The sequence below is a fragment of the Oncorhynchus mykiss genome, chromosome 16, assembly GCF_057628025.1.
Source record: "Oncorhynchus mykiss isolate SJ-2025 chromosome 16, ASM5762802v1, whole genome shotgun sequence".
Classification (NCBI taxonomy): domain Eukaryota; kingdom Metazoa; phylum Chordata; class Actinopteri; order Salmoniformes; family Salmonidae; genus Oncorhynchus; species Oncorhynchus mykiss.
Genome location: NC_143037.1, coordinates 21,182,501 through 21,210,156, shown reverse-complemented (window position 1 = coordinate 21,210,156; position 27,656 = coordinate 21,182,501). Strand labels below are relative to the sequence as shown.

Sequence of the window (27,656 nt, the reverse complement as noted above, 5' to 3'; positions counted from 1 at the left end):
AAACTACCAAATTAAATCAAGCCTGGACAATTTTTGTTTGTTTTTACCTTAAGGTTTGCAAATACCCACACACAACACACTTGTTATGTCTATTTGTTAGTGTTTTTAAAATACTATGTTTGATTTGTGTGTTCTATTTCTTTTGGGTTTAGTGAGTTTTCCATTTGTCTTAAAGGGGCACGCACTCACACACGTGGAATTTTCAGAAGTTTTTATTTTCTGAGTTTTAATTAAACACGTGAATTATTTTGATACAGACGTACTGGAAACCCGGGATACAACATGTTGGGGGTATCAGGTTGATTACATACAATTATAGTAATTTAGATTAAGAATGCATTGAGATACTGATCTGTATTATAATCATCGTCATTGAAAAGAAGAATTTGTTCTTAACTGACTTGCCTAGTTAAATAAAGGTAAAATAAAAAATGTTGATGTGTGTTAAATTGAGGGATAGGACCAATTTGAATGACTGAGCACTGTCATTCTAAATGTTGGTTGGATAATTAATTGGGGTTTTGATTATGATTTGGAAACTGAAGGAGTGATTTGAGTTTAGTATGTTAATGACTATATGCGTGAAGCAATTAATGTATTAGGGATTGATTGTTTTGATTGCTGTTATGAACTAAAGATGTTGACACTATTCTCAGCATGCGATGATGAGTGGAGAGGGTGAACTCTGATCCGGAGAGTGAAACTGATCCTAATCTATTTGATCTATAGGCATAGCCTTATAAATAGTGGAATCATAATGCTTGTCTTGGGTCATGTTCATTAGCCACCAATGGAATACATTTTACTTTAACCAGGAGTCACTACCTGGATTTGTCCAACAAGATATGATCATTTTTGTTTCTGGATGCTGAGCCATTGGAGTGTGATAGATAACTAAAGCTTATTTAATTAAACTCCATTGTTGCAGGCACTGCATTTTGCATTACGTATGTGCTTTTCACTGTCTATGAAGATATAGCTTTGAATCTCATAAACTGTATGCATCTTTTGTTTTTCTTCATGGGTTCGTGCAGGAGACTGTGTATCATAACCTTCCCAGACAAATTGCTAGAATGCTTAGAATATGTATTGTAGCTTGAAATGGGAGACAGTGCTAAGTTTCTTGTAAGGCGTTATAGCAGCCGGGCCACATGCAGGAACCCATGCAATGAGTTATTGCTTTTATGCTTCTTGGTTTATGAAGAATGTATACATTTTCTACATGTGAATGAATGTTCTTAAATCTTGTAATTTTTTTAAGTTCTCAAAATGGGGGATTATGGTGGAAAATTGCAAGATTGTTATAATAGATTTACGAATCTCCTGTCAGTGTTATCTCCCATAGGCCCATCCTCAGTAGAACACACACACACACACACACAATGGTTATAAGAATACTCTATTCTGTTGCATAAAACAACAATTTGATGCAATAAAAGCATTATAACATAATCTTGCAATTTTCCACCATAGTCTCCCACCTAATTTAAAGATAGTTGATTCAAATCCAGAGTCACTACACCATTTGTGAAAACCATACTGTGCACTTATAATCTTTTTATAAATAAATTCATACAGCATTTTCAAAGATCTGCAGCTGCATGCATGTGATAGATCTCCTTCAGTGTTGATTAACTAGACTTTTACCTTTACATTGGAATTTACAGTGACTTCAGTAAACTATCTGCATGTTGGAATGATGTGTATAAACCCTGGATTGCAGATGCTATATAATGTCCAATGGTGGGTTTTGAAGCCACCAGCCGCCATTTTGGAATTCCCCAGAAGGAGCAGTCCTCCATAGGAACGAATAGAATTCTACAGTATTTTAATTAAATGTTTTTAATACTCTCTAAAACATATTTATTTTCATGTTCAATTCACTTAATATAATTTAAAAGTATGCATTAAGGTGTCAAAACGAATGTCAACATGAATAAATGCATTTCTATAGCAGGTACCTACAAACAAATTTCACAAACATTTCTAAAAGTTAATTTCATTATAGTTACATGTGTTACATGTATTTATAAGTGCAGGTCATCCATTATAACGTGCAGCACAATCAAACCAAGAATATTGATACAATTGTCCCAGATACAGGAATGCAGTGGCTTCTGATGCACTGCCTGTCCCCCTATCTTCCCAACAATAGAGAGCAAGAGATTTTCTACTCTGGGTAACAAGTGTGCTGTGCCCTCACAATTAACCAATGTAGTACCTTGGCAAAATGTTACTGTACATTCGTTTTAACTTAACTATCAGACAATTTGCATAATTCATGCTGCCACCATGTGTAAGAATGTAACAGACATGGCAGATCACTTGGAGGTTTGGAGCATGTTGGAGCCACAGAAAAGAGAGTAAGTTGCAGAAAAAGTTAGTGTAGTTTATTTATAGTGAAACAATAAGCACTAATACAGTAGCTCTATAATCTTCTCTTGATCTCCTTAATCTCTCTATGTGAATGAGTTGCTTTTAACGCTGGTTATATAGACTCCATCTTAGCATTTCCAAACTAAGATCTATTTGTCTTTATCCCATTCTCTCTCACAGAAGTGTCAGGTAAATTGTTCTACTACTTGAGTACCGGCACCTCTTATATTGGTGTTTATATTGGCTCCAAATATAAAGAGTGAGTACTGGCTCCTATTTTAATCCACTTCAAGCACCACGTATGGCTGCTTTCTCACCCCACAACGTCTTCTCATCCAACCAATTATTCCTCCTGCCCCCCCTTGTTCTCTCTCTTTCTCCTCCTTGCTCTCCAATAACATGTATGTGTACGCTAAATATCAAAGTGGACATGCAGACCTGTTCTAAAAATAATTGAATTTCAGTGAGATCTTTAAAATTCGGCCTCATCATATTACAGTCATGTTGATGAAGTGAGGAACTGTTATTTTATAAATGATAATAAAAAGCTATATTGAAACAAATGCCTTTCCATGGAGTCCATTATTATGTCATAGAAGCCAATCATGTTATTCTTTGAGGAATATTCTGACTGGCACAGATTTCATACATATGGTTAGATACCAAAGCAAGGGTTCATGTGTTGTATTGTTTTTTAGGGGGGTGGAAGATCATATTTCATAGCTTGGATTCTTGATCGAGCGATGGATTGGCGGGGTTTGGGAGCCTCTGCTCTGTGGGCAAGCCCCGTCTCCAGACCCAGCAGTCTACGCAGCCGTGTGATCTCCTGCTTGTACCTGTAGAGAGGGACAACGCTCATCTAAACACCCTTTACACAGACTCTAGTAATCTATTCTTAAATCCAGTTGTCAGTACCCTGCCACTTTGTTAAGTAGTGCACTTAATGAAGTCAGTAGCTATGGGAGAATATGTCAGGTACATTTATGAGATCTGAGTATCAAAACGGAATAAACAATACAGACATCATGTCTTTATGAATTTGTTATGTCCTTTTAGTAACTTGACAGCGCCAAAATGGGTGTTGTTACCTTCCCAGGTGCTTGTCAACATACTCCTGCAGCTCTAACAGCTGCTCCTCGGCAACTGTAGCCCTAGTGATGAGCTGGGCACGCTCCCTCTCATGGCCCTCCTGTTTGGACAACAGGAATGTTTCCATTTCAACTTAACTCAGGTCATAAAAACAGATTATTTTGTTGTAGAGTTATAACAATTTGATTCTTAGAAGAGAAGTTAATATGGGAGGGTTAAGCAGTGGACTCATATCTCTGATTTGTATAAGTAGAGGGGTATGTTATTACCTGAGTAGAGTTGGTGATCTCCCGTAGCTGTTTCCTAATATCAGTCCAGGCCTCTTCAGATATCTGCCCTGATTTTCCAGAACTGTACAAGGTTAGAGATTATTGATGGTCTACTTCATTCATACATTTGATTATTATTTCATGTAATTTTCAAAGATATTACTCACTCCTGAAAGTTGACTGTTTGAATAGGTCTAGTGACGACAGCCACCTAAAAAAAAGGTACAAATCAATGAATAACACAATAAATATGGTCTAGAATACTCAGTCTAAAATCAGTCTTGTCAGTATAACTACAGGCTTCTCAGCCTCTCGGAGCTGGCCCTCCAGCCTGGCCTTGTCCTGGCGTAGGAGCTGGAGCTCCCTTTCCGTCTCTCCCCTCAGCTCACTGGACTCCAGGCTGAAGTGGGCCTCAGGGGGGCCGGGGTCCAAGCCACTCTCTGGCTGGGACAGGACCTGTTCCCTCTGCACCCTGACACACATACAGAGGAAACAGAGCCGGCTGAAGGTGTTTGGCATTGTGAAGTCATAGTCATTTGTTGGCTATTAGTTTCTAGATTGCGGAAGTGGGACCAGTTTATGAAGAGTGATAATTTTTTCATACTATAGAGGAGATAGAAAGTCAAGGGAAAGACAAGGTAATAGTGAACGGAGTGGCTGTCTGACCGGATTCTCTGGACGCCTCCGATAGCTAAACAACCATACCTTCTGTGCATGTGCTAGTTCGGCTGCAAATAGGTGGAACAGGCTACTCTGGCGAATTGCAATGATGTGCTGTATATCAAATTGTTTGGTGTTGCATGATCATTGAGAAGCAAATGAGGTATTTTGCCCCAATGCAATGTGTAGACAGAGCTAGGCTACATGTTGCATGTGATGTTGTCATATAGGCTAAATGGGTATGGTTTCACATTTAGGATAAGGATATTGCAAAACATTATGTCTGCATCCAGCTTATGCTTATGCAATATTCTTAGTTAAGATTATACTTTTTTTATTGTCACTGGTGGATGTGTTGTCTCACAACTCTACCCATACACTCTGTCCACAAGCATTCTGTTGATCGCAGAACGTGGGAGAGATCATTTTGTTGTTTTGCAAAGTTTTGAAAGTCTATTGAAAAAGTTGTGTTACTAGCTATCTACCTTTTGAGTTTGGTGGCCGCAATGCGGTTGGCATCAGTTGCTGGGACCACTACTATCCATCTGTCCACATATCCTTCCGACCAAGACAGGGTCTGAGGAGCTGCTTGGCGTAGCAGCTAATCTAGTTGCTAGCTAGCTGCCTATCAAGCTAGCAGAGTTTTCTTGAGGGCTTGAACGCAGCCCGCAATGTGGTTAGCTATTGTGGCTGGAACCTCTGATTGTACCGGGCTTGTGGCCGGCTGGAGTACCATTGAGGACAGTGGTGTCTATCACAAGTGAAGAATCTTTTAAATGAACAAAAATAATTTTACAAGCAGTTGGTACAACAAGAAAACAGCTTCAAGTGTTGTGTACAAATACTGATGGAGTCAACTAATAAAATAATGGACGAACAGCTTGCAGTTCTCCCAGGGTTAGCTCGATGAGTTTAAATAGGAAAACGTCAAGATGACAGCAATCTGTATGATAATCCATGATAACAATGACAAAGAATCAAGGCGGAACAACATGGTTGTGGACAGAATTGCAGAATCGCCACGAGACCTGGAAAAACCACCACCGGCCCAGGTGACAGGCCCAGGCCGACATTGGTCAAGTTCCTGAGGTTAAAGGACAAGATAGTTGTTCTGGAAAGACCCAAGAACTTGAGAGGAATGTACATCTTCCTCAACGAAGACTATCCTGAAGCTGTGTGCCAGAAGAGGAAATAACTTATCCCAGCCATGAAAGCTGCAAGAGCGCATGGGGACATTGCTTACATCCGCTATGACAGGCTCACTGTCCACCCTCCATCCCAAAAGCATGGAAGGGATGAGAGAGCCAAGCGTAAGAGTTCATAGCTTCACCCACACAGCACACACACACACCAACTGATTAATGGACTGTTGAATTTATATATTTTTCTCATGCTTTGTTTGGTCTTTTCCATATTATGTCTCACTGATAAACTACCCAGGAAAGGGCTGAAAATAGCCCATATTTAAAAAAATGAAATCAATAACTTGCTAATATCAGATAACATGAATATATTAGTCACTCACTTAGATAATTAATTTGTTGATACAGCAGTAGCAGTACAAGGATATAACGTCTATAGAAGAGACAGGAATGCTTGTGGGGGAGGTGTTGCTGTATATATTCTGAGCCATATCCCTGTACTGCTTAGAGACAATCTTATGTAAAGTGTTATTGAAGTGTTGTGGTTGCAAGTTCACCTGGCACATTTAAAGCCTTTTCATTTGGGGTGTTGCTATAGGCCACCAAGTGCTAACAGTTAGTATCTAAATAATGTGTGAAATACTTGATAGTGTATGTTATGTAAACATAGAGGTCTTCTTTCTTGGGGACCTGAATATTGACTGGTTTTCATCAAGCTGTCCGCTCAGTAGGAAACTTCTCACTGTAACCAGTGCCTGTTATCTGGTTCAGGTTATTAACTTCTTATAGGTACCGTCCCCACTGGTCAACATCCGGTGAAATTGCAAAACGCCAAATTCAAAATAGAGAAATACTCATAATAAACATTCAAAACATACAAGTGTTATACATCTGCTTAAAGATTAACTTTTTGTTAATCCAGCAGCTGTGTCAGATCTCAAAAAGGCTTTACGGCGAAAGCATACCATGCGATTATCTGAGGACAGTGCCTCGCTTACAAAAGCATACAAACATTTTCCAGCCATGTAGAAGAGTCACAAAAGTCAGAAATAGCGATAAAATTAATCACTTACCTTTGATGATCTTCATATGGTTGCACTAACAAGACTCCCTGTTACACAATACATGTTTGTTTTGTTCGAAAAAGTCCCTATTTATGTACCATAAACTCAGTTTTGTTGTCGCGTTTTGTTCAGTAATCCACTGGCCCCAGGGAGGTCAAAACATACAGACGAATACCGGTAAAGTTTGTCTAAAACAAACGATGTTCATAATTAATCCTCAGGTTGTCTATTGTCTAAATAATCAATAATATTTCAATAGCGATTTCAAAAGAAAGGTAAAACAACGAACGACGCGCTCACGATCACACGCCCAATCCAGCTCTGCATACTTCCCCTGTCCACTGACCAAAATGTATTTTTACTCGTCGTTTTTCAAAATACAAGCCTGAAAGCATATCTAAAGACTGTTGACATCTAGTTGAGGTCATAGGAACTACAATATGGGCCCTCACCCATAACATAGTCAATAGGCATTCAATAGAAAACAACTCACATAAAAAAAATCCCACTTCCTAGATGGATTTTCCTCTGGTTTTTGCCTGCCATATCAGTTCTGTTATACTCACAGACATTATTTTAACAGTTTCAGAAACTTCAGAGTGTTTTCTATCCAATACTACCATGCATATGCATATTCTAACTTCTGGGCCTGTGTAACAGGCAGTTTACTTTGCGCACATTTGTCATCCAAACTTCAAAATACTGCCCCTTACCCAAGAGAGGTTAATCAACATACCAATACATACGGTACACTACAGAAACAAGATCATCAAAAAATATTGATCACATTTTTACTAATACTGTAGATGTCACGTCTACTCCCGCTCCTCCTCTCTGGCGCTCATTGTCGACAGTTTACTCATTATTACGCACACCTGTCACCATCATTACACGTATATGCACCTCATTAAATTCACTCCCTGTACTTGCTTCCCAATTATTAACGTTACAGAATAACGCCTTGCCAAAGGGAAGCAACAGGGATACATTCTTTTTTTTTTACTGGTGACATCGTGTCCCAGGGTGGCTGCCGAAGCAACTGGTGATGCCTCGGCGGGCTTGACAGGTTCCCGCACCTCGACCGGCTCGACAGGTTCCCGCGCCTCAGCAGAAGCGATTGGCCCACTCCTGGGCATATGCATATTCTAACTTCTGGGCCTGTGTAACAGGCAGTTTACTTTGCGCACATTTGTCATCCAAACTTCAAAATACTGCCCCTTACCCAAGAGAGGTTAATCAACATACCAATACATACGGTACACTACAGAAACAAGATCATCAAAAAATATTGATCACATTTTTACTAATACTGTAGATGTCACGTCTACTCCCGCTCCTCCTCTCTGGCGCTCATTGTCGACAGTTTACTCATTATTACGCACACCTGTCACCATCATTACACGTATATGCACCTCATTAAATTCACTCCCTGTACTTGCTTCCCAATTATTAACGTTACAGAATAACGCCTTGCCAAAGGGAAGCAACAGGGATACATTCTTTTTTTTTTACTGGTGACATCGTGTCCCAGGGTGGCTGCCGAAGCAACTGGTGATGCCTCGGCGGGCTTGACAGGTTCCCGCACCTCGACCGGCTTGACAGGTTCCCGCGCCTCAGCAGAAGCGATTGGCCCACTCCTGGTCCTCGGGACCGTCACTTTGGTTGGCGTCCTGCAGCTAGAGCCACTCATAGGGGAGGGAGACTGTCACGTCTACTCCTACTCCTCCTCTCTGGCGCTCGTTGTCGACAGTTTATTCATTATTACGCACAACTGTCACCATCGTTACGTGCACCTGTGCCTCATGAGACTTACCTGGACTCCACCTTCCTGATTACCTTCCCTATATCTGGCACTCCCTTTGATTCTTTCCTCAGGCATTATTGTTTCTGTTTATATGTTTAAATGTTTGTACGCTACTCGTGTTTGTTTTGTTTATTCAATTCACTCCCTGAACTTGCTTCCTGATTATTAGTGTGCATACTGTATTACACTAAAGCTGTATTGGACACCCATTAGATGCAGTGATCACAATATAGTGGCTATATACAGGAAAGCCAAAGTGCCAAAAGCTTGGCCTAAAATAGTGAATAAGAAACCATACAAAATATTTAGTTGTGACTTATGTAGAATATGTAAAAAAAATATTTGTTAGTCTGTGATTAATAAAGAGCACCAGACACTGCACTTGATGAATTTATGAAATTGCTTCTTCCAATTATTGATAAACATGCACCTATTAAGAAACTGACTGTTAGAACTGTTAATGCTCCATGCATTGATGAAAATCTGTATGGTTGAAAGATGGGGCAAAAGGAGTGGCTAATAAGTCTGGCTGCACATCTGACTTACTGCAATTTGAGAAATGATGTGACTAAACTCAACAAAAAGAAGAAGAAAATGTATTATGAAGCCAAGATCAATGACATACAGAATGATGGAGAAAAAAAACTAATTAAATTAAATTATGCTCAGAAAGACAAATTCAACTCCATCTTTCATCGATTCAGATGGCTTATTCATCACAAAACCATGATGTTGCCAATTATTTTAATGATTACTTCATTGGTAAAGTGGGCAAACTTAGGCAGGAAATGCCAACAATGAAGTTAGTTACTTTAAGGAGCCGTTCTCTCTCTGTGGGTCTAACCCCAAAAAGTTCTGGAAAAAGATTAAAGACCTGGAGAATAAACGCACTTCCTCACAGCTGCCCATCTCCCCTAATGTGGTTGTTACTGACAAGAAGCACATGGCTAAGCTCTTTAAAATCACCACTTCATTAAGTCAGGATTCCTATTTGACTCAGCCATGCCTCCTTGCCCGTCCAACATTTCCTCATCTCCCACATATTCTAATGCGACTAGCCCCGATGCTCCTCCCTCTTTTTCCCCTGCTCCACTACAAAGTTTCTCCCTGCAGGTGGACACTGAGTCCGGGGTGCTAAAGGAGGTACTTAAACTTGACCCCAAAAAACATCTGGGTCAGATGGTTTAGACCCTTCTTTAAGGTTGCTTCCCCTATAAATTGCCAAGCCTGTCTCTCCTATCTGGGGAGGTTCCCATTGCTGGGAAGGCAGCCACGGCTAGTCCTTTATTTAAAGGGGAGATCAAGCTGATCCTAACTGTTATAGGCCTATTTCTATTATGCCCTGTTTATCAAAAGTGTTGGACAAACTTGTCAATCAACTGACTGGCTTTCTTGATGTCTATAGTATTCTCTCTGGTATGCAATCTGGTTTCCGCTCAGGTTGTGGATGTGTCACTGCAATCTTAGAAGGTCCTCAATGATGTCACCATTGCCCTTGATTCTAAGCAATGTTGTGCTACTATTTTTATTTACTTGGCCAAAGCTTTTGATACAGTAGAGCATTTCTTTCTTGTGGGCTGGCTAAGGAGTAGTGGTGTCTCTGAGGGGTCTTTGGCCTGATTTGCTAACTACCTCTCTCAAAGAGTGCAGTGTATAAAGTCAGAAAATCTGCTGTCTCAGCCACTGCCTGTCACCAAGGGTATGCCCCAAGGCTCGATCCTAGGCCCCACGCTCTTCTCAATTTACATCAACAACATAGCTCAGGCAGTAGGAAGCTCTCTCATCCATTTATATGGAGATGATACAGTCTTATACTCAACTGGCCTCTCCCCGGAATTTGTGTTAAACGCTTTACAACAAAGCTTTCTTAGTGTCCAACAAGCTTTCTCTGCCCTTGACCTTGTTCTGAAAACCTCCAAAACAAAGGTCATGTGGTTTGGTAAGAAGAATGCCCCTCTCCTCACAGGTGTGATTACTACTTCTGAGGGTTTAAAGCTTGAAGTAGTCACCTCATACAAGTACTTGGGAGTATGGCTAGATGGCGCACTGTCCTTCTTTCAGCACATCAAAGCTGCAGGCTAAAGTAAAATCTAGACTTGGTTTCCTCTATCATAATCACTTCTCTTTCACCCCAGTTGCCAAACTAACCCTGATTCAGATGACCATCCTACCCATGCTAGATTATGGAGACGTAATTTATAGATAGGCAAGTAAGGGTGCTCTCTAGTGGCTAGACGTTCTTTACCATTCAGCCATCAGATTTGCCACCAATGCTCCTTATAGGACACATCACTATACTCCTATGTAAACTGGTCATCTCTGTATACCCTGCGCAAGACCCACTGGTTGTTGCTTATTTATAAAACCCTCTTAGGCCTCACTCCTCCCTATCAGGGAAATCTACTGCAGCCCTTATCCTCCACATACAACACCCATTCTGCCAGTTAATGTGTTGCTGCCATGCTGTGTTCGTCTTAGGTCGTCTTAGGTCTCTATGTAGTGTTGTCTCTCTTGTCATGATGTGTGTTTTGTCCTATATTTTTATTTTATTGATTTTTATTCCCAGCCCCCATCTCCGCAGGAGGCCTTTAGGTAGGCCGTCATTGTAATAAATTATTTGTTCTTAACTGACTTGCCTCGTTAAATAAAGGTTACATTTAAAAAAAAATGACAAGCCTCCTGGCATTGACAACTTAGATGGAAAGATACTGAGAATGGTAGCTGACTCTATAGCCACTCCTATCTGTCACATCTTTAATCTGAGCCTAGAGGAAAGTCTTTGTCCTCAGGCCTGGAAGGAAGGCAAAGTCATTCTGCTCCCCAAGAATGTTAAAGCAGCCTTTACTGATTCTAACAGCAGACCTATCAGCTTGCTGCCAGCTCTTAGCAAACTGTTGGAAAAAAATGGTGTTTGACCAAATACAATGCAATTTCTCTGTAAACAAATTAACAACAGACTTTCAGCATGCTTATAGAGAAGGGCACCCAATGTGTACTGCACTGACACAAATGACTGATTGTTTAAAATAAATTGATAATAAGAAGATTGTGGGAGCTGTACTGTTAGATTTCAGTACAGCCTTTAATATTATTGACCATTATCTTGTTGTCGTTCAAATCGCTGCAGGGTTTTTTCAGCTTTTTAGAAATGTGTGCATTAAAAAAAACACATGCACAGAACGTGATAGGTTTGTTTAGCTCTGGGGAAGAGGCATCCTGGGGGGCGGGAGTGGAACAGGGTGGTTAGATCCGGTCAGGCAGCCTCGGCCAATAGAGAACGACTACGGAGCGATGGGTTGGGGGTCAAGTTTCCTAATAACACACACAAACCTAACCAAGGATGACAGGACCATCCATGTGGTATACACATTGAGTAAATCACAGAAATACAACATGGAGGGCATGAGAGGGGCTAACCTGTATGCGCTAAGCAGGGCTTGGTGGCTCTTAGTGAGCCTCTGCAGTCTCTTCTTGTAGGAGCGTGCGGCAGAGGCTAGCTGCTCCTCTCTAGCCCTGTAGGAGGAGCGCACCTCTTGGAGCATGCTGTCCACGAAGCCCCTCATCTTCACCCTCTCTGGGGGGCCCTTCACCCCCCTCCCCTCTGCCAGACCATCCACATACTCCTGGAGACAAGAGGCAAAGACCATAGATTCCACAGCATGGGTGGTGTGGGTTCCCTTGTATAACTGTGGTGTGGTAGGAGTTGGGGACTAGTGGTAGTGGGTTAGGAAGGACGTGGGGTAGGAAAATGGGGATCTTTCTGTCTGTACATGTCTACGCTGCGAATCCCGGCATCTGTTTGACTGTGCATAATGTATGTGTAGCCTACCTGTGTGCATGCATATGTCTTAGTGTGTACTCACAGCTAGGTCCTGTAGGTAGCATCCCAGTCTGGCACGGTACTCCTCATTCAGTTCCTTCACCTGCATTTGTAGCTTAGAGTTCTCTTCCTCCACCTCCTTCAGCTGGCTCTGAGAGCTCAACATGGCCTGAATAGGCACACACACACACACACACACACAAAATTAATTCCAATTTTTACAGAGCAAGTTGCAGATTCAGATTGATTAATGGCAAATCCAAAAACAATTATGGTACAAAACAATAATTTGGGTAGACCAGACACATGTGATGCGCTCTTTCGTACCGCACTCTGTTCGGCTAGTTTCTGCTGGGTATCGCGGATGGCTCTCTTGTTCTCTTGTTGCTCCTTGCCCATCGCCACCCTGAAGACCCATCATAGAAGAAAAAACATGTCAGAGACCACATACCAGACGAGACCCCATCACAAAAAATAATCCCAAATTGTAGCGTGGACCACAGTGAAACAGAAACCAAATCAAACAGAATACCACAAAGCAGACATGGGCTACAGTGAACAGCCTGAGACAAGTTAGAGAAGTTGATGACTGAAAAATGAAGGATAATGACAAGATACCTTGTTTCCTCAATCACTACTGTTTATAGTAGCTACTGAGAGGCTACTGCAGGTTCATGGTTTTGATGTAAATACATGTGAGACTAGACTAGTGTCTCTCTACTCACACTTTCTCCTCTAGTCTGTGCTGCTGCTCTTCATAGCTCTTCTTCATCTGCTCCAGCATGTCTTTGATCACATCCTGGTTCCCAAGCAGCTATGTCAGACATCGAAAAAAAGGATGTGAATATTGACTGGCTATCAGTCATATATTGTAGCAGGCTCAAGGGGGTGGGGTTTCTTCGTCACCAAGTTCAATAACCAAACATGCACACGAAGCACAACTAGAATACAAATGGAGAATTTATTAGGGAGATTTGCACACTGTGGGAAAGGGGGGAATTTAGCAACCAGTTCACAGTCCACAGTCCACAATCCATTCTTGTTGTCTGTTCCATTCTTCAGGGGTAATCCTAAAACTCAGGTCCTCAGCCAAACTGGTTCGGTACACAGTGGGGGTAATCACACAGATAATTCGCTCTTCTCTCACACTCCCTATAGCACATGTTTCCCTCTCAGTCCTCCTCCTATTTGTGCAGCCAAATTCCTCTTTTATCCCCAAGCACTCCATGGCTTAATGAACCACAGGCTTGCCTCGTTGGGGCAGGAAGTCCATATAAGGCTCGGGGGTGGAACCAGCAGGCTGCAAGATATCTCCTTACAATCACCAGCCCCCTCACCTCTCCCTGCCATCTGCCACAATATATAGAGTTGGGCCAATGCGGTTTCTGTCAGTGTTCCGAGAGTGCCACTTTCTCCTCCATAGCTGTTGCTAAGTGATCATTGACGCTTCTGTGTTGTGTTGTTAATTTTTGATCGTTTTCTAAACCTATGAAGATGTCCAGTGAAAGCAGATATGTTGACACCACAACACAGTACAGACTTAGATACACATTATTCCAAATGCTAATCAATAAAAATGTGTTTTGCTTGTTTATAGCTGGTTATTTCATAGGGAATTGTCAGAGGTGCTTTCGTATTGTTACATCAAAATTTAGAGAATAAAGGCGCTAACATGGCAGCCGTTTGAAACCTGACCGAGCTCTCTATATATCATGGCTCTGTTGACTATTTATGATAAACTGATCAGATGTGAAACTGTTGGGCATTATTCAGTTTTCACTTACACAATAACACACTTGCACTCAGTTCCATTAGGTTCAAAGTATTACTGACACTCATACATGACTTGTTGTGTTCAAAGATATACTCACACTCTTCTCCATAGATTTATGTTCTTGGTCCAACATAGCCAGGTCCTCTGGCTGTGATAAGAGAAAAACAAATTTGAGCAATGAGGAAGTTATATAGCCACATTGGTATTAGACCAGAAGTTATTAGATAATTTTTTTGTGCCTTATAGGAAATGTATTTTGACAAATTTCTGTGAGTGGTAATTGCCAATTGTGGAAATGAACCAAAGCTCCCTCTCACCATTACTCTATTGTGAGACATACGGCTGACCAGCGCCCGCACCCTGTCCAGCTCCTGAGCAGCCTGCCCATAGACACCACCCTCTGTAGAGGCCCTAACACGCTGCTGCTGTTCCTCTGTCTGCCTGAAGAGGTCATCACGAGCCTGGGCCAGCCCAAGCAGCTCAGCGCTAAGCTCGTCATTCTGGACCACCTCCTTATTGTGGGCCTCAGTCAGAGCCAGGTAGTTCCTCTTCAGGGTCATGTATTCCTCTGTGAGGTCACTTCCTGTCCTCTCTACCACCCGTAGGCGGCCGGTGACAGACTGGAGCTCCCTGCAGAGCCTGTCCCTCTCCATCTCCATCTCCACCACCACACCTTCCTGGGATAGGATCTGAGGAGGGAAGGGTGAGATACTAGAGTTATATCTGTGATATCTGTGCATCAGGGTTGGGATCATTTCTATTAAGGTGAGTAATGACTATGTAGGGCCCAGGTGGGTAAAGTAGGGCCCAGAGGTCTGTAATGACTATGTAATACATATTAATTTGAGCATCACCTTTATTTTCAGGTCAAAAATGTCCTTTTCATACTGCTCCCTCACTTTGTTGGTCTGTATATGTACCTCGACAAGCTCCTTGGATATCTGACGGATAAAGGGATATAAAAAGGATAAATATTTAAGTTAACAAAAAGACAAGAGGTCTGTCTACATCCTACATAAGTGATTGATAGATATCCAAATACAATGTGGTCTCATATATCCTACCTTCAGTTTCTCCTCTTCGCTTGAGACCAGTTTGGAAGAGAGGTCAGTCTTGGAGCCTGCAAGATAGCCCAACCTGCTCTCAAGGTAGCCCAGTTTGGTAAAGTGGCTTTCATTTTTGTCACGGAGCTGGACCTAAATTGGTTGTATATTTGTATTATTTTTAAACAATGAAGACTTTGTTTTATACATTTTTCAGGAACTTGATGCAACTATAAGGTAACCTTGAAGGTTCATGTTTAAAGTTTGACCAAAATAGGCCAGTTTAAAAAGATTGTCAAAGTAAATGACTTACATTTTCATCTGTCAAACAACGAATTTTGTCCTGTAGTTCATTTAAAGACGAACGGTTGTCCCTTAAGTCCATGTTTCTAATACCAAACAAATGAATTATCCCAAGTTCCAGAGTTAGGAGAAAGTTTCTTGTATCTACAACATTGGTTGTTGCCATGGACCCTAAACTTGCACTTGGCCGAAATAGACGACATTAAAAACAGTTTGACGAATAGGAGCTATATTTATCAAATGTAATGGATTGTATGTATTTATTAATGTTTTAGATTTTTGTTATTTTGTCTCAAATAGTTCAAAGCTCACAGCCTGAGAAACTCTTGAGCACAAGCCGGGTCTCAGGACACGGTGGCTCGAGTCGCGCAATGACAGTTGGAACAGCTGATTCAAAATTTCACAACTCGCCGCTCTACCTGAATTGTTTACCTGTCCTTGAAAATACACTTGTTTTTAACTTCCAAAAGTTTCCCAGAAATGTCTGAGCGTCGGGGTAGCATTATGAAGGGGATTCGCAAAGATAGCCATACTGACAGGCTCCGAGGGTCAACCATGGACATTGAAATGCATGACGACGACGACTCCCACCCTGTGAAACGAGGGTCTTCAGTTTGGAAATCAGGGTTCAAAGGGAAACTAGCCAACACCTACAGGTTGGGACCAAAGCAGAAGTTTCTTCCCCATTTGATTCAGAAGAAAGGCGAGGAGTTGATGAACCAAGCATTCGGTGAGCTAGCCTACGACCACGACAACTGTCGAGATGTGGCTGATAAAGTGGCTGCAGACGTCCTGGCGTTCTGCAAAGAGCAAGTGTTCGACCGCTACAGATACGTGGTCAGGGTGGTCGTCGGCGACAAGAAAGGCCAGACAGTGAAGATAGCAAGCCGTACCCTGTGGGATGATGAAAAGGACAACTTTCTAACTCTCAACTTTGAGAACAGACACCTTTTCGCCGTTGGCATGGTTTTTGCCATTTATTTCGAATGACAATGGGCAATGTGAAAGGCAGATGGCAATTTATCCCTACCTACCAATAAATGAATGAGATGTCAAGTTTTTGTGAATACATTTTTTTTGTAGACAAAATAAAACAACAGTATCAGTGACCATCTGTGTGTTTCTGACGTGTGTATGTGGGTTTGTTGGCATCACCCAAGAAAGGTATAAACATTTTATTTAAAAATTGTAAAATACTGTACAGATTACTTTGCAAAATATCTCAAAGATTTCAATTTAACTCACAGAAATGTACAAAACACTATCAATACACACGACACAAACCACATTCAGTTGAAATGTACAAACTCTGACCACAAATACAAAATGCATTTCAGGTAAAGAAAACATTGGTGTTTCAATTTCAGGACGGTTTAGGTCCAAGATGCACACAACTTTCAGATCCAAAAGCGGCTTTATTTTGCGTTGAAAGAGAACATTCTGCATGAGGAAAAAGCTAAACGGCATCAGCAGAACAAATATTGTATAGTTGTGCAAGGTATAGCAATGTATTTTTCCTTTCAGTCAAATGGAAGTAAAGGCTTATTAGTGTAAAAAATATCTGAAATCCAACTTATTTGTATGGTAAATATATTTTGAATTTCATCTACCATAAATATACTCTGTGTGTATACTGTGATCCATCGGGTGTAACATTATACTCTGCACTGAGTATACTATTCATCCTCTTGGAGGGTGCAACTTGTTAGGTTTTTACCCTGTATGAAAGGGCCATAGAATCAGGCCACCTTGTCTTTCTAGTCCTAGTTTAGAAGTCTCTGTGGCTTTAGTGAGGCGTTCTTTATTCCTGTTTTTGCAGGGCTGCAGTATATGCAAGCTTTTGTCCCAGCCTAGGACTCTGATTCAACTAATCAACTGCTCATCAAGACCGTGATTAGCTGAATCAGGTTAGACAGCTGTGGGCTACAACAACACCGTGCACACCCTCTTGCCCCCACAAGACCAGGGTTGTGTCCCAGCCCTCAGTCCCCTTGGTGGGACACCAGGGCTTCGTCCTCCTCCACCTCGTCCTCCTCTCCCCCGCTGTCGCGTCGGTCTCCCCTGCCTGAGAGCTGCCCCCGGCCCAGGGGTACACCCACTGCCCTCTGCAGGGCATCCAGGCTGCCCTGGCTCACGTAGTAGCTGATGTTCAGAGAGGGCAGCAGCTTCTGCAGATCCTCCAGCTTGCGGTAGGCCTGCCGAGCCGAGAATATGGACTGAGAATTAGGATGCTCACCGCTGTATGTATAGGTCTATAAATATCGTATCCAGCTACATGAATTCACGATGACAGTGACGACAATGGTAATGACGACAAGCAAGATCAAGATGAAAAGGAGGCTGAAAATGTTGATGTTCATGATAATGATGGTGTACACTAGTATCACTAGACACTCACCACCTGGAAGCTGCCCCGCTGACAGTGATGCTCCACCAGGAAGCCGTATGCATCTCCTATCCTGACAGCAGGGTCCAGGTCTAGCTCTTCTAGCAGGGCTTCGCACAGACGCACCGCCTCCCCTGGGTCCTCCTCATACAACCTACAGGGACAGGGGATGGACAGACAGGATCACACATCAAATCTCCTTCGGTGAGATCCACAAAATATCCTCTCCGTAATTACTCTACTTGTATCGAGACAAACCTAAAATCAGAGGATCGTGGCATTTATAATAAAAGAGCCTTGTAGCAGTGACTGCCACTCAACATATGACTAAAAGAAAGTGAAACAAAGAGAGAGAGAGACAGAAATAGAGAGAAATAGACAAAATAGAGAGAGTGCACTGTTCTTACCTGCGTGCCTGGACAAACCTCTTGACCAGAGTGATCTTGTGCTGCAGCTCAGCCATGCGAGCCTCGTGTTCGTCTGGGCTGTGGCCCTTAGCTTTAGAAAGGCACTTATAGGCCTCCGTCAGAGCACCCAGTGCCTTCTCATAGTTCTGGTAATCATCTATCTCCACCTAAAAGAGGTAAACAGATTCACACATTCACCCTCAATATTAGAAGTACATTAGAGATTAGGCTTATGAGACAAAGTTATGAATCTGTTAGCATTACCCGAATATCCATGCATAATGTTACTAGTTTATAAATACTCATATAACAAACGTTGGAATAACTGTACTATAAATTGTCATATTTAAATATAAATAAATATGGCCAATACATAATTTATTACCAGACTGAAGTTAAAACTAATAAACATGTAGAACCTTTTCAAGAACTTTCAATATTATGAAGTAGTTCCCTACCTGAGCACAAGCTTCATAGAAGCCAGCTAGCAGGTCCAGAGCCCTGCCTTTGGAGTAGAAGCTAATAATGTTCTTCATGATTTCCGGATCTTTCCGCCAGTCCAGAGACTGCAAGTAGTTGGCGGCCATGATGTAGATCTCCTTCTGACGTGACACGCCAGCGAAGAACACTATCTTCTCTGTGTCCCCTGACTTCAGGAGCGCCCGCATGGCCTGTGAAACAGAAGGGAGATGTGTTTGGAGTCACTTTTTTAGAAAAGCCGCAACAAGGGAGTTTAAGTACTGCATCAACAGACATGGACCAAACTTAAGCGACAATTATAGTGTAACATTGTATTTAATGCTTATAACTAACATCCACACCTGCCTAAAGACAAAAGTAAAGCAGAAAATACAACACTGAAAATGACGGATCTCACGTTTCTTGGATAACATAAATCTATATAACTACAAGTTACTATGATAATGGTGTCTTAATGAGTACTGTTTAATAGTATGTGTGTAAGTGGGGTGCATATCAGTTGCTTAAATCCAATTCCTCAGATCATAGCAGATGTAGGATAGAGGAAATGAAGAAAAACAAGAGGAGGAAATAGAGATGCCACTTCAGACTACTGAGATGCACCCCAGACCCCAGTCTCTTTACTTTTAGCTTGTTGCCAGCCTGTGTGTATTTCTTGGTGGCTAGGTGGTAGTTGCCCTGGCGCATGCAGCAGTCAGCTATTCTCTCCAGCAGCTCTTTGCGGGCCTCCTCTGAGAGGTCTTTGGACTCCTTGGTCACGGTCATACTCTCAGCCAGGTCCTCGGTGATGGTCAGGCTCTGGTCCAGACACAGCTGCAGGGCCTCGTGGTACTGGGGTTGAACACACACACATTTATAGACAAAAGACATGTACTCATCATGAGCAATGATGGCATAAGTTCGCACACACTTACAACACAGACACACCAGTTATGTACATGATATGTGAGCGGGGGGGGGGGGGTTCCAAGCTGACATATGGAATTGTTTTAAGATGGTCATACTATACTAATTTTACTATTTGATTTGGAATTTTAGGACCCCTTCAGGTATATTTTTTTTGTGTTCTTTATTATTTGATAAAATATAGAATTTTGCCTTTAGCCCAGAGAAACACATTGAATAACACATCCATAAATGGCAAATAAATAAAACAAGGTTTTGATGTGTTTGTCCTATATATTAGGCGATAAGAAAGCTTAAGACATATATTTTTATATATATATATATATATATATATATATATATATATATATAAATAACATTTCTTATAATATATATTTTTTAAATTAAAACTATTTTTTTGGGGGGGCAGGCACAAAATGATCTTCATACTTCCATTAATTTCTTAAAACCGGTACCAGTTACCTTCAGACGAGTCCCCTAACACTTGTGGGGGTCGTAGAACAAATCAGAGGGCGCCATCGTGTTTGTGAGAGTCTCCCCTTTCCATAATAATTTATAGGTCAAACCGTTCAGACGCTACAGACGTTTTCGTCAGAAGACAGATTTTCGGGATGTCTCATGGTCTGACAAACACCGCTCTAGCTCTGCCACCTTCCACCCCAGATGTCTCATGGTCTGACAAACACCGCTCTAGCTCTGCCACCTTTCACCCCAGATGTCTCATGGTCTGACAAACACCGCTCTAGCTCTGCCACCTTTCACCCCAGATGTCTCATGGTCTGACAAACACCGCTCTAGTTCTGTCACCTTTCACCCCAGATGTCTCATGGTCTGACAAACACCGCTCTAGTTCTGCCACCTTTCACCCCAGATGTCTCATGGTCTGACAAACACCGCTCTAGTTCTGTCACCTTTCACCCCAGATGTCTCATGGTCTGACAAACACCGCTCTAGTTCTGCCACCTTTCACCCCAGATGTCTCATGGTCTGACAAACACCGCTCTAGTTCTGTCACCTTTCACCCCAGATGTCTCATGGTCTGACAAACACCGCTCTAGATCTGTCACCTTTCAGCCCAGATGTGAAAGTGCGACATCGGCGGATGCGGTGGATTGAGACGCATTCGATGCAGAAAAACATCTCTAGTTTAAACTGACGGATTTTGATGGGGATTTTTTTATTATGTTACTTAGATTGACGCACCGGTGTGTCAATTGACTTTAGGGGGTTACGTAGAAATTGTACACCAACATTGAATTTGCCTGTTATATTAAAGGAAGTGCCCTTTAATATAGAACACATGGAGTAGTCAATAAATCAGATTTTTTTTTACATGATTAAAGGCTTGCTAAAGTGCCAAAATTCAGCATTTTGTTTTTCCTGTGTTTCCCTTCTAGGAAGTTTGTACCCACTTAATCCCTCGATTTCTCCAAGTTTCACCGTCATTGTAAAGCCCTAGTTATTTTGTTGCTTTGACAGTCATTTCTGAAGATGATTTATTTAATGTGATTAGTGATTCATTTACGTCTGTCCCCCATTTTAAGGTCAACCCTGTTACATAAACTGAACTCTCATTTTAATGTGGTGAAACTATTCCTTTTTAAATATATATATTTTGAAAGAAACATTGTACATCCAATAGTATAATCATAGAGTAAAAGAAGGTGAGCTGGTTCTGCTGTTTTGTGGTAGAAAACTGAGCGGGTTGAGAGTAACACGGCAACCCGGTTACCCATAGATAGACAGGTTAAAAATGTTTTAAGAATTTCATTTTTTGTGAAGCTTGCACTCATTTGCCACTCCCTGTTGAACACAACAAACTTCCATTCCACCTGTCACATGGGGATTTATGGTTTATTTAAGCACAAATCGTCAACCCTGTTACTTTATTTGGCACTTAATAGGCACTTATTAATGTAGTCATCCTTTCATTTAACCTTGTGAGATGTATTATTATTATTTTTTATTTATTTTATTAAGTTGAACATTTGCTCTTCATGACATGAATGTAAATATTAAGAGAAATCTAACTTTTGTTGGACCAAGGTCCACTTCTCAAAAGGCCCCGAATTGGTGGAACAACCCGAGCGCGGTTTATAAGACATACAAGGCAGGGGTAAAGTACCTTCTTGGCGGCCACAAGCAGCTCCACAGCCTTCTCATACTGGCCGTGTTTGATGAAGAAGTCAGAGCAGCGGGCCAGCAGGGCCGGGTCAGATGTCTCATCCAGGTCCTCTGCTATGAGTTGCAGTGCAGCGAACTGTTCTGTAGCAAAGGCCACCTCCAGAGCCTTGGAGAAATGACCAGCCTGAGAAAAATAGAGAGACAGAGATCCATGTGTGAAAGAAACATCAGAGACAGTATTATCATGTGTGCAAGTGTGTGGGTTTGTGGGCATACTGTAGCATCAATGGACTTGGAAGGCAATGTGTTCCTGTACAAATATCAGTGAGCTAATGCCCCCTTGTGGCACAATAAAGAATGCATTACCTCCTAGGCATTTAAGCCAGGGGGAAGAACAGGGAGCTCCGAGGTAAAATACTAACCTTGTGGTAGAGCATGACAGCACGGTCCATATGAGAACCCTTTTCCTCGTAATAACAGGCAGCCTCCATCATGTCCTCTGGGTTACTGAGGAGAGCCAGGTTCATCAGCTGGTCATCCAGACCATTCTCCTGAACACAAAACACAACACAAGTCATCCAATGGCCCACAGACAATACAGCACTGGATTAGAACCGCATCCATAGCCTCAATAATGCAAACAGCGTTCTGAAATAAATAGGAAACAATATAATCAGTCTGCAATAAATCTTTCATATAATAATTATATATAGGTAGGTAATTAATTTATTGCTATGGCCAGTGGGACACAGGTGAATGGAGAAAGTCTAAATTGTGATTGAGGTCCATTTGTTACCTTGCAGAGACGGATGGCGTTGTTGTAGGCCTGAGCTCGTGTGTAGAAGTGGACAGACTGTTTGATCTCCTCCTGACTCTCATATTGCCGGGCTAGGTGGTACGAGGCAGCACGGTTCCCCGTCTCATTGGCTATCTCCGACGCCTGAGAAAAAAAATAGTATTCTCATTGGATATTTACCTCACGGTTAGGTTGTGTTTTCATATTTAGGTATTTAACAATCCTTATGAGTAGAAACAGTTCCCTTCTTAAAACATTTAATTGCCACAAATGTGTGCTAATGTCATAAATGTTTCCCCCTGGTACAAATGTGTGTTACCTTCTGAATGTTCCCCAGGTAGCAGTGCACGCGGACCAGAGAGAGGAAGTCCTGTGCGTATTCGTAGTAGCGTAGTGCTGACTCCATGTCTGACTGGCTCTCCAGATACTGAGCCCACCACTTATAGATATTTCTGGGTCAGAGAAAACTGCATGTCAAATACTCAAAAATGTTCATGTCTGTATTTATACTTTTTTAATTTTTAAAAACTGAATACACTTTAAAATCATTAAAAGTCATAGTCAGTAGTAAATAGAGAGTCTGCATTGAGGACAGAATAAAACTAACTCCACCATTCCCAGACTTACTTGTCCTTCATTTTGTTGACATAGATCTCCAGAGACAGTGCATCATCTAGGAGCATCCTGGGTACCTCGAACCGGTGGGTGTCAGACTTCTCAAAGCTAAAACAGACAGAGAACTGTGAGGAAATACACAGCTGAGAGTACAGTGCATTCGGAAAGGTTTTCAGACCCATTGACTTTTCCACATTTTGTTACGTTACAGCCTTATTCTAAAATTGATTACATATTTTTCCCTATTCAATCTACACACAATACCCCATAATAACAAAGAAAAAACATTAAAAAGGACATTTATTACAAATAAAAACTGAAATATTAAATTTACATAATTATTCAGCCCCTTCCTCAGTACTCTGTTGAAGAACCTTTGGCAGCGATTACAGCCTCAAGTCTTCTTGGGTATGATGCTATAAGCTTGGCACACCTGTATTTGGGGAGTTTCTCCCATTATTCTTTGCAAATCCTCTCAAGCTCTGTCAGGTTGGATGGGGAACATTGCTGAACAGCTATTTTCAGGTCTCTCCAGAGATGTCCGGGCTCTGGCTGGGCCACTCAAGGACATTGAGACTTTACCCAAAGCCACTCCTGCGTTGTCTTGGCGGTGTGCTTAGGGTCGTTGTCTTGCTGGAAGGTGAACCTTCGCCCCAGTCTGAGGTCTTGAGCACTATTGAGCAGGTGTTCATCAAGGATCTCTCTGTACTTTGCTCCGTTCATCTTTCCCTCGGTCCTGATTAGTCTCCCAGTCCCTGCCACTGAAAAACATCCTCACAGCATGATGCTGCCACCACCATGCTTCACTATAGGGATGGTGCCAGGTTTCCTCAAGATGTGACGCTTGGTATTCAGGTATTCAGGGAATCTTGTTCCTCATGGTCTGATAGTCTTTAGGTGCCTTTTGGCAAACTCCAATTTGGCTGTCATGTGCCTTTTACCGAGGAGTGGCTTCCGTCTGGCCACTATACCATAAAGGCCTGATTGGTGGAGTGCTGCAGAGATGGTTGTTCTTCTGGAAGGTTCTCCCATCTCCACAGAGGATCTCTGGAGCTCTGTCAGAGTGACCATCAGATTCTTGGTCACCCTGACCATGGCCCTTCTCCTCCGATTGCTCAGTTTAGCCGGGCAGCCAGCTCTAAGAAGAGTCTTGGTGGATCCAAACTTTTTACATTTAAGAATGATGGAGGCCACTGTGTTCTTGGGGACCTTCAAAACTGCAGAAATGTTTTGGTACCCTTCCCCAGATCTGTGCCTCGACACAATCCTGTCTCGGAGCTCTATGGACAATTCCTTTGACCTCATGGCTTGGTTTTAGCTTTGACTTGCATTGTCAACTGAGACCGTATATAGACAGGTGTGTGCCTTTCCAAATCATGTCCAATCATTTGAATTTACCACAGATGGAATCCAATCCAGTTTCAGCAACATCAAGGAAGATCAATGAAAACAGGGATGCAGCCGAGCACAATTTCAAGTCTCATGGCAAAGGGTCTGCATACTTAAGTAAATAAGTTATTTCTGTTTTCATTTTTAATACACTTGCCAACATTTTAAAAACCTGCTTTCGCTTTGTCATTATGGGGTATTTTGTGTAGATTGATTACATTTTTTGGGAAATACATTTTAGAATAAGGCTGTATCGTAATAAAATGTGGAAAAAGACAAGTGGTCTCAATACTTTCTGAATGAGCTACAGTGCCTTGCGAAAGTATTCGGCCCCCTTGAACTTTGCGACCTTTTGCCACATTTCAGGCTTCAAACATAAAGATATAAAACTGTATTTTTTTGTGAAGAATCAACAACAAGTGGGACACAATCATGAAGTGGAACGACATTTTTTGGATATTTCAAACTTTTTTAACAAATCAAAAACTGAAAAATTGGGCGTGCAAAATTATTCAGCCCCCTTAAGTTAATACTTTGTAGCGCCACCTTTTGCTGCGATTACAGCTAAGTCGCTTGGGGTATGTCTCTATCAGTTTTGCACATCGAGAGACTGACATTTTTTCCCATTTCTTCTTGCAAAACAGCTCGAGCTCAGTGAGGTTGGATGGAGAGCATTTGTGAACAGCAGTTCTTTCCACAGATTCTCGATTGGATTCAGGTCTGGACTTTGACTTGGCCATTCTAACACCTGGATATGTTTATTTTTGAACCATTCCATTGTAGATTTTGCTTTATGTTTTGGATCATTGTCTTGTTGGAAGACAAATCTCCGTCCCAGTCTCAGGTCTTTTGCAGACTCCATCAGGTTTTCTTCCAGAATGGTCCTGTATTTGGCTCCATCCATCTTCCCATCAATTTTAACCATCTTCCCTGTCCCTGCTGAAGAAAAGCAGGCCCAAACCATGATGCTGCCACCACCATGTTTGACAGTGGGGATGGTGTGTTCATGGTGATGAGCTGTGTTGCTTTTACGCCAAACATAACGTTTTGCATTGTTGCCAAAAAGTTCAATTTTGGTTTCATCTGACCAGAGCACCTTCTTCCACATGTTTGGTGTGTCTCCCAGGTGGCTTGTGGCAAACTTTAAACAACACTTTTTATGGATATCTTTAAGAAATGTCTTTCTTCTTGCCACTCTTCCATAAAGGCCAGATTTGTGCAATATACGACTGATTGTTGTCCTATGGACAGAGTCTCCCACCTCAGCTGTAGATCTCTGCAGTTCATCCAGAGTGATCATGGGCCTCTTGGCTGCATCTCTGATCAGTCTTCTCCTTGTATGAGCTGAAAGTTTAGAGGGACGGCCAGGTCTTGGTAGATTTGCAGTGGTCTGATACTCCTTCCATTTCAATATTATCGCTTGCACAGTGCTCCTTGGGATGTTTAAAGCTTGGGAAATCTTTTTGTATCCAAATCCGGCTTTAATCTTCTTCACAACAGTATCTCGGACCTGCCTGGTGTGTTCCTTGTTCTTCATGATGCTCTCTGCGCTTTTAACGGACCTCTGAGACTATCACAGTGCAGGTGCATTTATTCGGAATTTGATTACACACAGGTGGATTGTATTTATCATCATTAGTCATTTAGGTCAACATTGGATCATTCAGAGATCCTCACTGAACTTCTGGAGAGAGTTTGCTGCACTGAAAGTAAAGGGGCTGAATAATTTTGCACGCCCAATTTTTCAGTTTTTGATTTGTTAAAAAAGTTTGAAATATCCAATAAATGTCGTTCTACTTCATGATTGTGTCCCACTTGTTGTTGATTCTTCACAAAAAAATACAGTTTTATATCTTTATGTTTGAAGCCTGAAATGTGGCAAAAGGTCGCAAAGGTCAAGGGGGCCGAATACTTTCGCAAGGCACTGTATATATCTAGTACAACAATAGGATGTTATTGCAAGGTTCAAGTGAAAATGTGAATGCACTGTAGAACCAGTACTGATATGCTGCTTGGTTCAAATGCTAAGTGTCAAATTAAATGACAGCATCAGTGCTAAGCTGGCTCTTACAACACGAGGGCCATGCTCTTGTCTCCGATGGCCTCCAGGTATTTGGCATAGCTGTAGTAAGTGGTCCTGAGATGGATACGGTCGTGGGTCTCTGCTGTCTCCACGGCCTGCTGCCACTGGCCAGATGCCTGGTAGAACTTGTTCAGGAGGTCGAAGCGGCCGCAGCTCTTATACAGCTTCTCTGCATCCTCCTGTGGACCAATGGAGAATAAACACTTAAGATTAGAGGAATTATCCCTGAGTAAGAAGTTCTTCTGTAATAATGACTTTACATACAGTACACATGTGGTGTGTTGGTATGGACAGATATACTACTAATGACACAAAAGTGGTAAGTACTCCATAATAGCATGTACTTACTAACTACACTATTACAAGGTAATCACATAGGTAATTATACTGGTACTAAGTAGCTATATGTGGTAATGATAGAATTGAACAACCTATAATGTACCATTATTTTACTCTATGTACCAAGTATGACAATACCTGGCTAAGGAAATTAATTCAAAATGAAGTGAAGCCACCATTATCTGCTATGATCACCTACTGCTTTGTTGGCTTCCTTACCAGCATGCCCAGTTGAAGGGCCAGTACTGCTACCCTGGCTTCCAGTTCAGGCTCGGCCTCGGCCTCCCGTAGCGCCCGTGCCGCCCTGGCATTACCCATGTTGCCCAGACACACCCGTGCCACGTCCAGACGCCGGTTCTTCACACACATCCTCGCCATGTTCTCCCATACTGCCTCACTGCAGAGAGAGAGGAGAGAGACATTTTGTTTGCGTATGTGGTGCTTTGTAGCTCAGTTGGTAGAGCATGCTGCTTGTAACGCCAAGCTGGTAGGTTCGATTCCCGGGACCACCCATGCGTAAAATGTATGCAAGTATAACTGTAAGTGGCTTTGGATAAAACCTGTCTGGTAAATGGCATATATTACGTATAAGGTGTGTGTGTGTGTGTATTTGTTTCTCACAGACAGGATAGGGAGACATTTGGTTTGATAAAGTATATTGTATGACTAAGATAAGATCAGAATCCATAATGCACTAGGGAGAATAGAAAAACACTATTAGCATCGAAGAAAATAAAACATTGTAAACCACTTCCTTCATGATTCAACGACATTCAGTAAAAAGTTG

At 41.9% G+C, this 27,656-nt stretch overlaps 3 protein-coding genes across 3 annotated transcripts in view; 1 reads left to right on the top strand and 2 right to left on the bottom strand.

Moving 5' to 3' along the window:
• Nucleotides 1-2,368: 2,368 nt before the first annotated feature.
• On the bottom strand, nucleotides 2,369-16,267 carry ccdc78 (coiled-coil domain containing 78). The gene is made up of 14 exons (XM_021565196.3): nucleotides 15,355-16,267; nucleotides 15,063-15,194; nucleotides 14,853-14,939; nucleotides 14,316-14,687; nucleotides 14,096-14,146; nucleotides 12,950-13,038; nucleotides 12,552-12,630; nucleotides 12,268-12,393; nucleotides 11,822-12,027; nucleotides 4,032-4,206; nucleotides 3,902-3,945; nucleotides 3,735-3,816; nucleotides 3,465-3,565; nucleotides 2,369-3,212 (listed from the first exon to the last, which is right to left on the bottom strand). The coding sequence occupies exons 1-14, from the start codon at nucleotides 15,508-15,510 to the stop codon at nucleotides 3,071-3,073; spliced, it is 1,842 nt and encodes a 613-aa protein (XP_021420871.3). The 5' UTR covers nucleotides 15,511-16,267; the 3' UTR covers nucleotides 2,369-3,070.
• On the top strand, nucleotides 15,754-16,452 carry dlc2 (dynein light chain 2). Its single transcript, NM_001124583.1, has one exon. It carries the CDS (start codon nucleotides 15,825-15,827, stop codon nucleotides 16,332-16,334), a length of 510 nt encoding a protein of 169 aa, NP_001118055.1. The 5' UTR covers nucleotides 15,754-15,824; the 3' UTR covers nucleotides 16,335-16,452.
• A 52-nt stretch (nucleotides 16,453-16,504) lies between these two features.
• Nucleotides 16,505-27,656, bottom strand: part of ift140 (intraflagellar transport 140 homolog (Chlamydomonas)) — a 62,361-nt gene continuing 51,209 nt past the window's right edge. The window contains exons 19-30 of the mRNA XM_021565195.3: nucleotides 27,089-27,266; nucleotides 26,519-26,709; nucleotides 23,071-23,166; nucleotides 22,763-22,895; nucleotides 22,444-22,587; nucleotides 22,070-22,198; nucleotides 21,649-21,831; nucleotides 19,242-19,448; nucleotides 18,596-18,808; nucleotides 18,138-18,304; nucleotides 17,743-17,884; nucleotides 16,505-17,539 (exon numbers count right to left, since the gene is read on the bottom strand). Of these exons, the coding sequence (XP_021420870.3) occupies nucleotides 17,327-17,539; nucleotides 17,743-17,884; nucleotides 18,138-18,304; nucleotides 18,596-18,808; nucleotides 19,242-19,448; nucleotides 21,649-21,831; nucleotides 22,070-22,198; nucleotides 22,444-22,587; nucleotides 22,763-22,895; nucleotides 23,071-23,166; nucleotides 26,519-26,709; nucleotides 27,089-27,266 (1,996 nt within the window). The 3' untranslated portion in view covers nucleotides 16,505-17,326. The remainder of the gene's footprint in view (nucleotides 17,540-17,742; nucleotides 17,885-18,137; nucleotides 18,305-18,595; nucleotides 18,809-19,241; nucleotides 19,449-21,648; nucleotides 21,832-22,069; nucleotides 22,199-22,443; nucleotides 22,588-22,762; nucleotides 22,896-23,070; nucleotides 23,167-26,518; nucleotides 26,710-27,088; nucleotides 27,267-27,656) is intronic.

Excerpts from the sequence above, each read along its gene's own strand:
- ccdc78 (XM_021565196.3), bottom strand. The coding sequence starts at position 15,510 with ATGGCAACAACCAATGTTGTAGATACAAGAAACTTTCTCCTAACTCTG. Across the intron at positions 3,566-3,734 it reads AGATCACCAACTCTACTCAG|GAGGGCCATGAGAGGGAGCG; the intron begins GTAATAACATAC and ends TTGTCCAAACAG. Across the intron at positions 3,213-3,464 it reads GTTGACAAGCACCTGGGAAG|GTACAAGCAGGAGATCACAC; the intron begins GTAACAACACCC and ends CCCTCTCTACAG.
- dlc2 (NM_001124583.1), top strand. The coding sequence starts at position 15,825 with ATGTCTGAGCGTCGGGGTAGCATTATGAAGGGGATTCGCAAAGATAGC.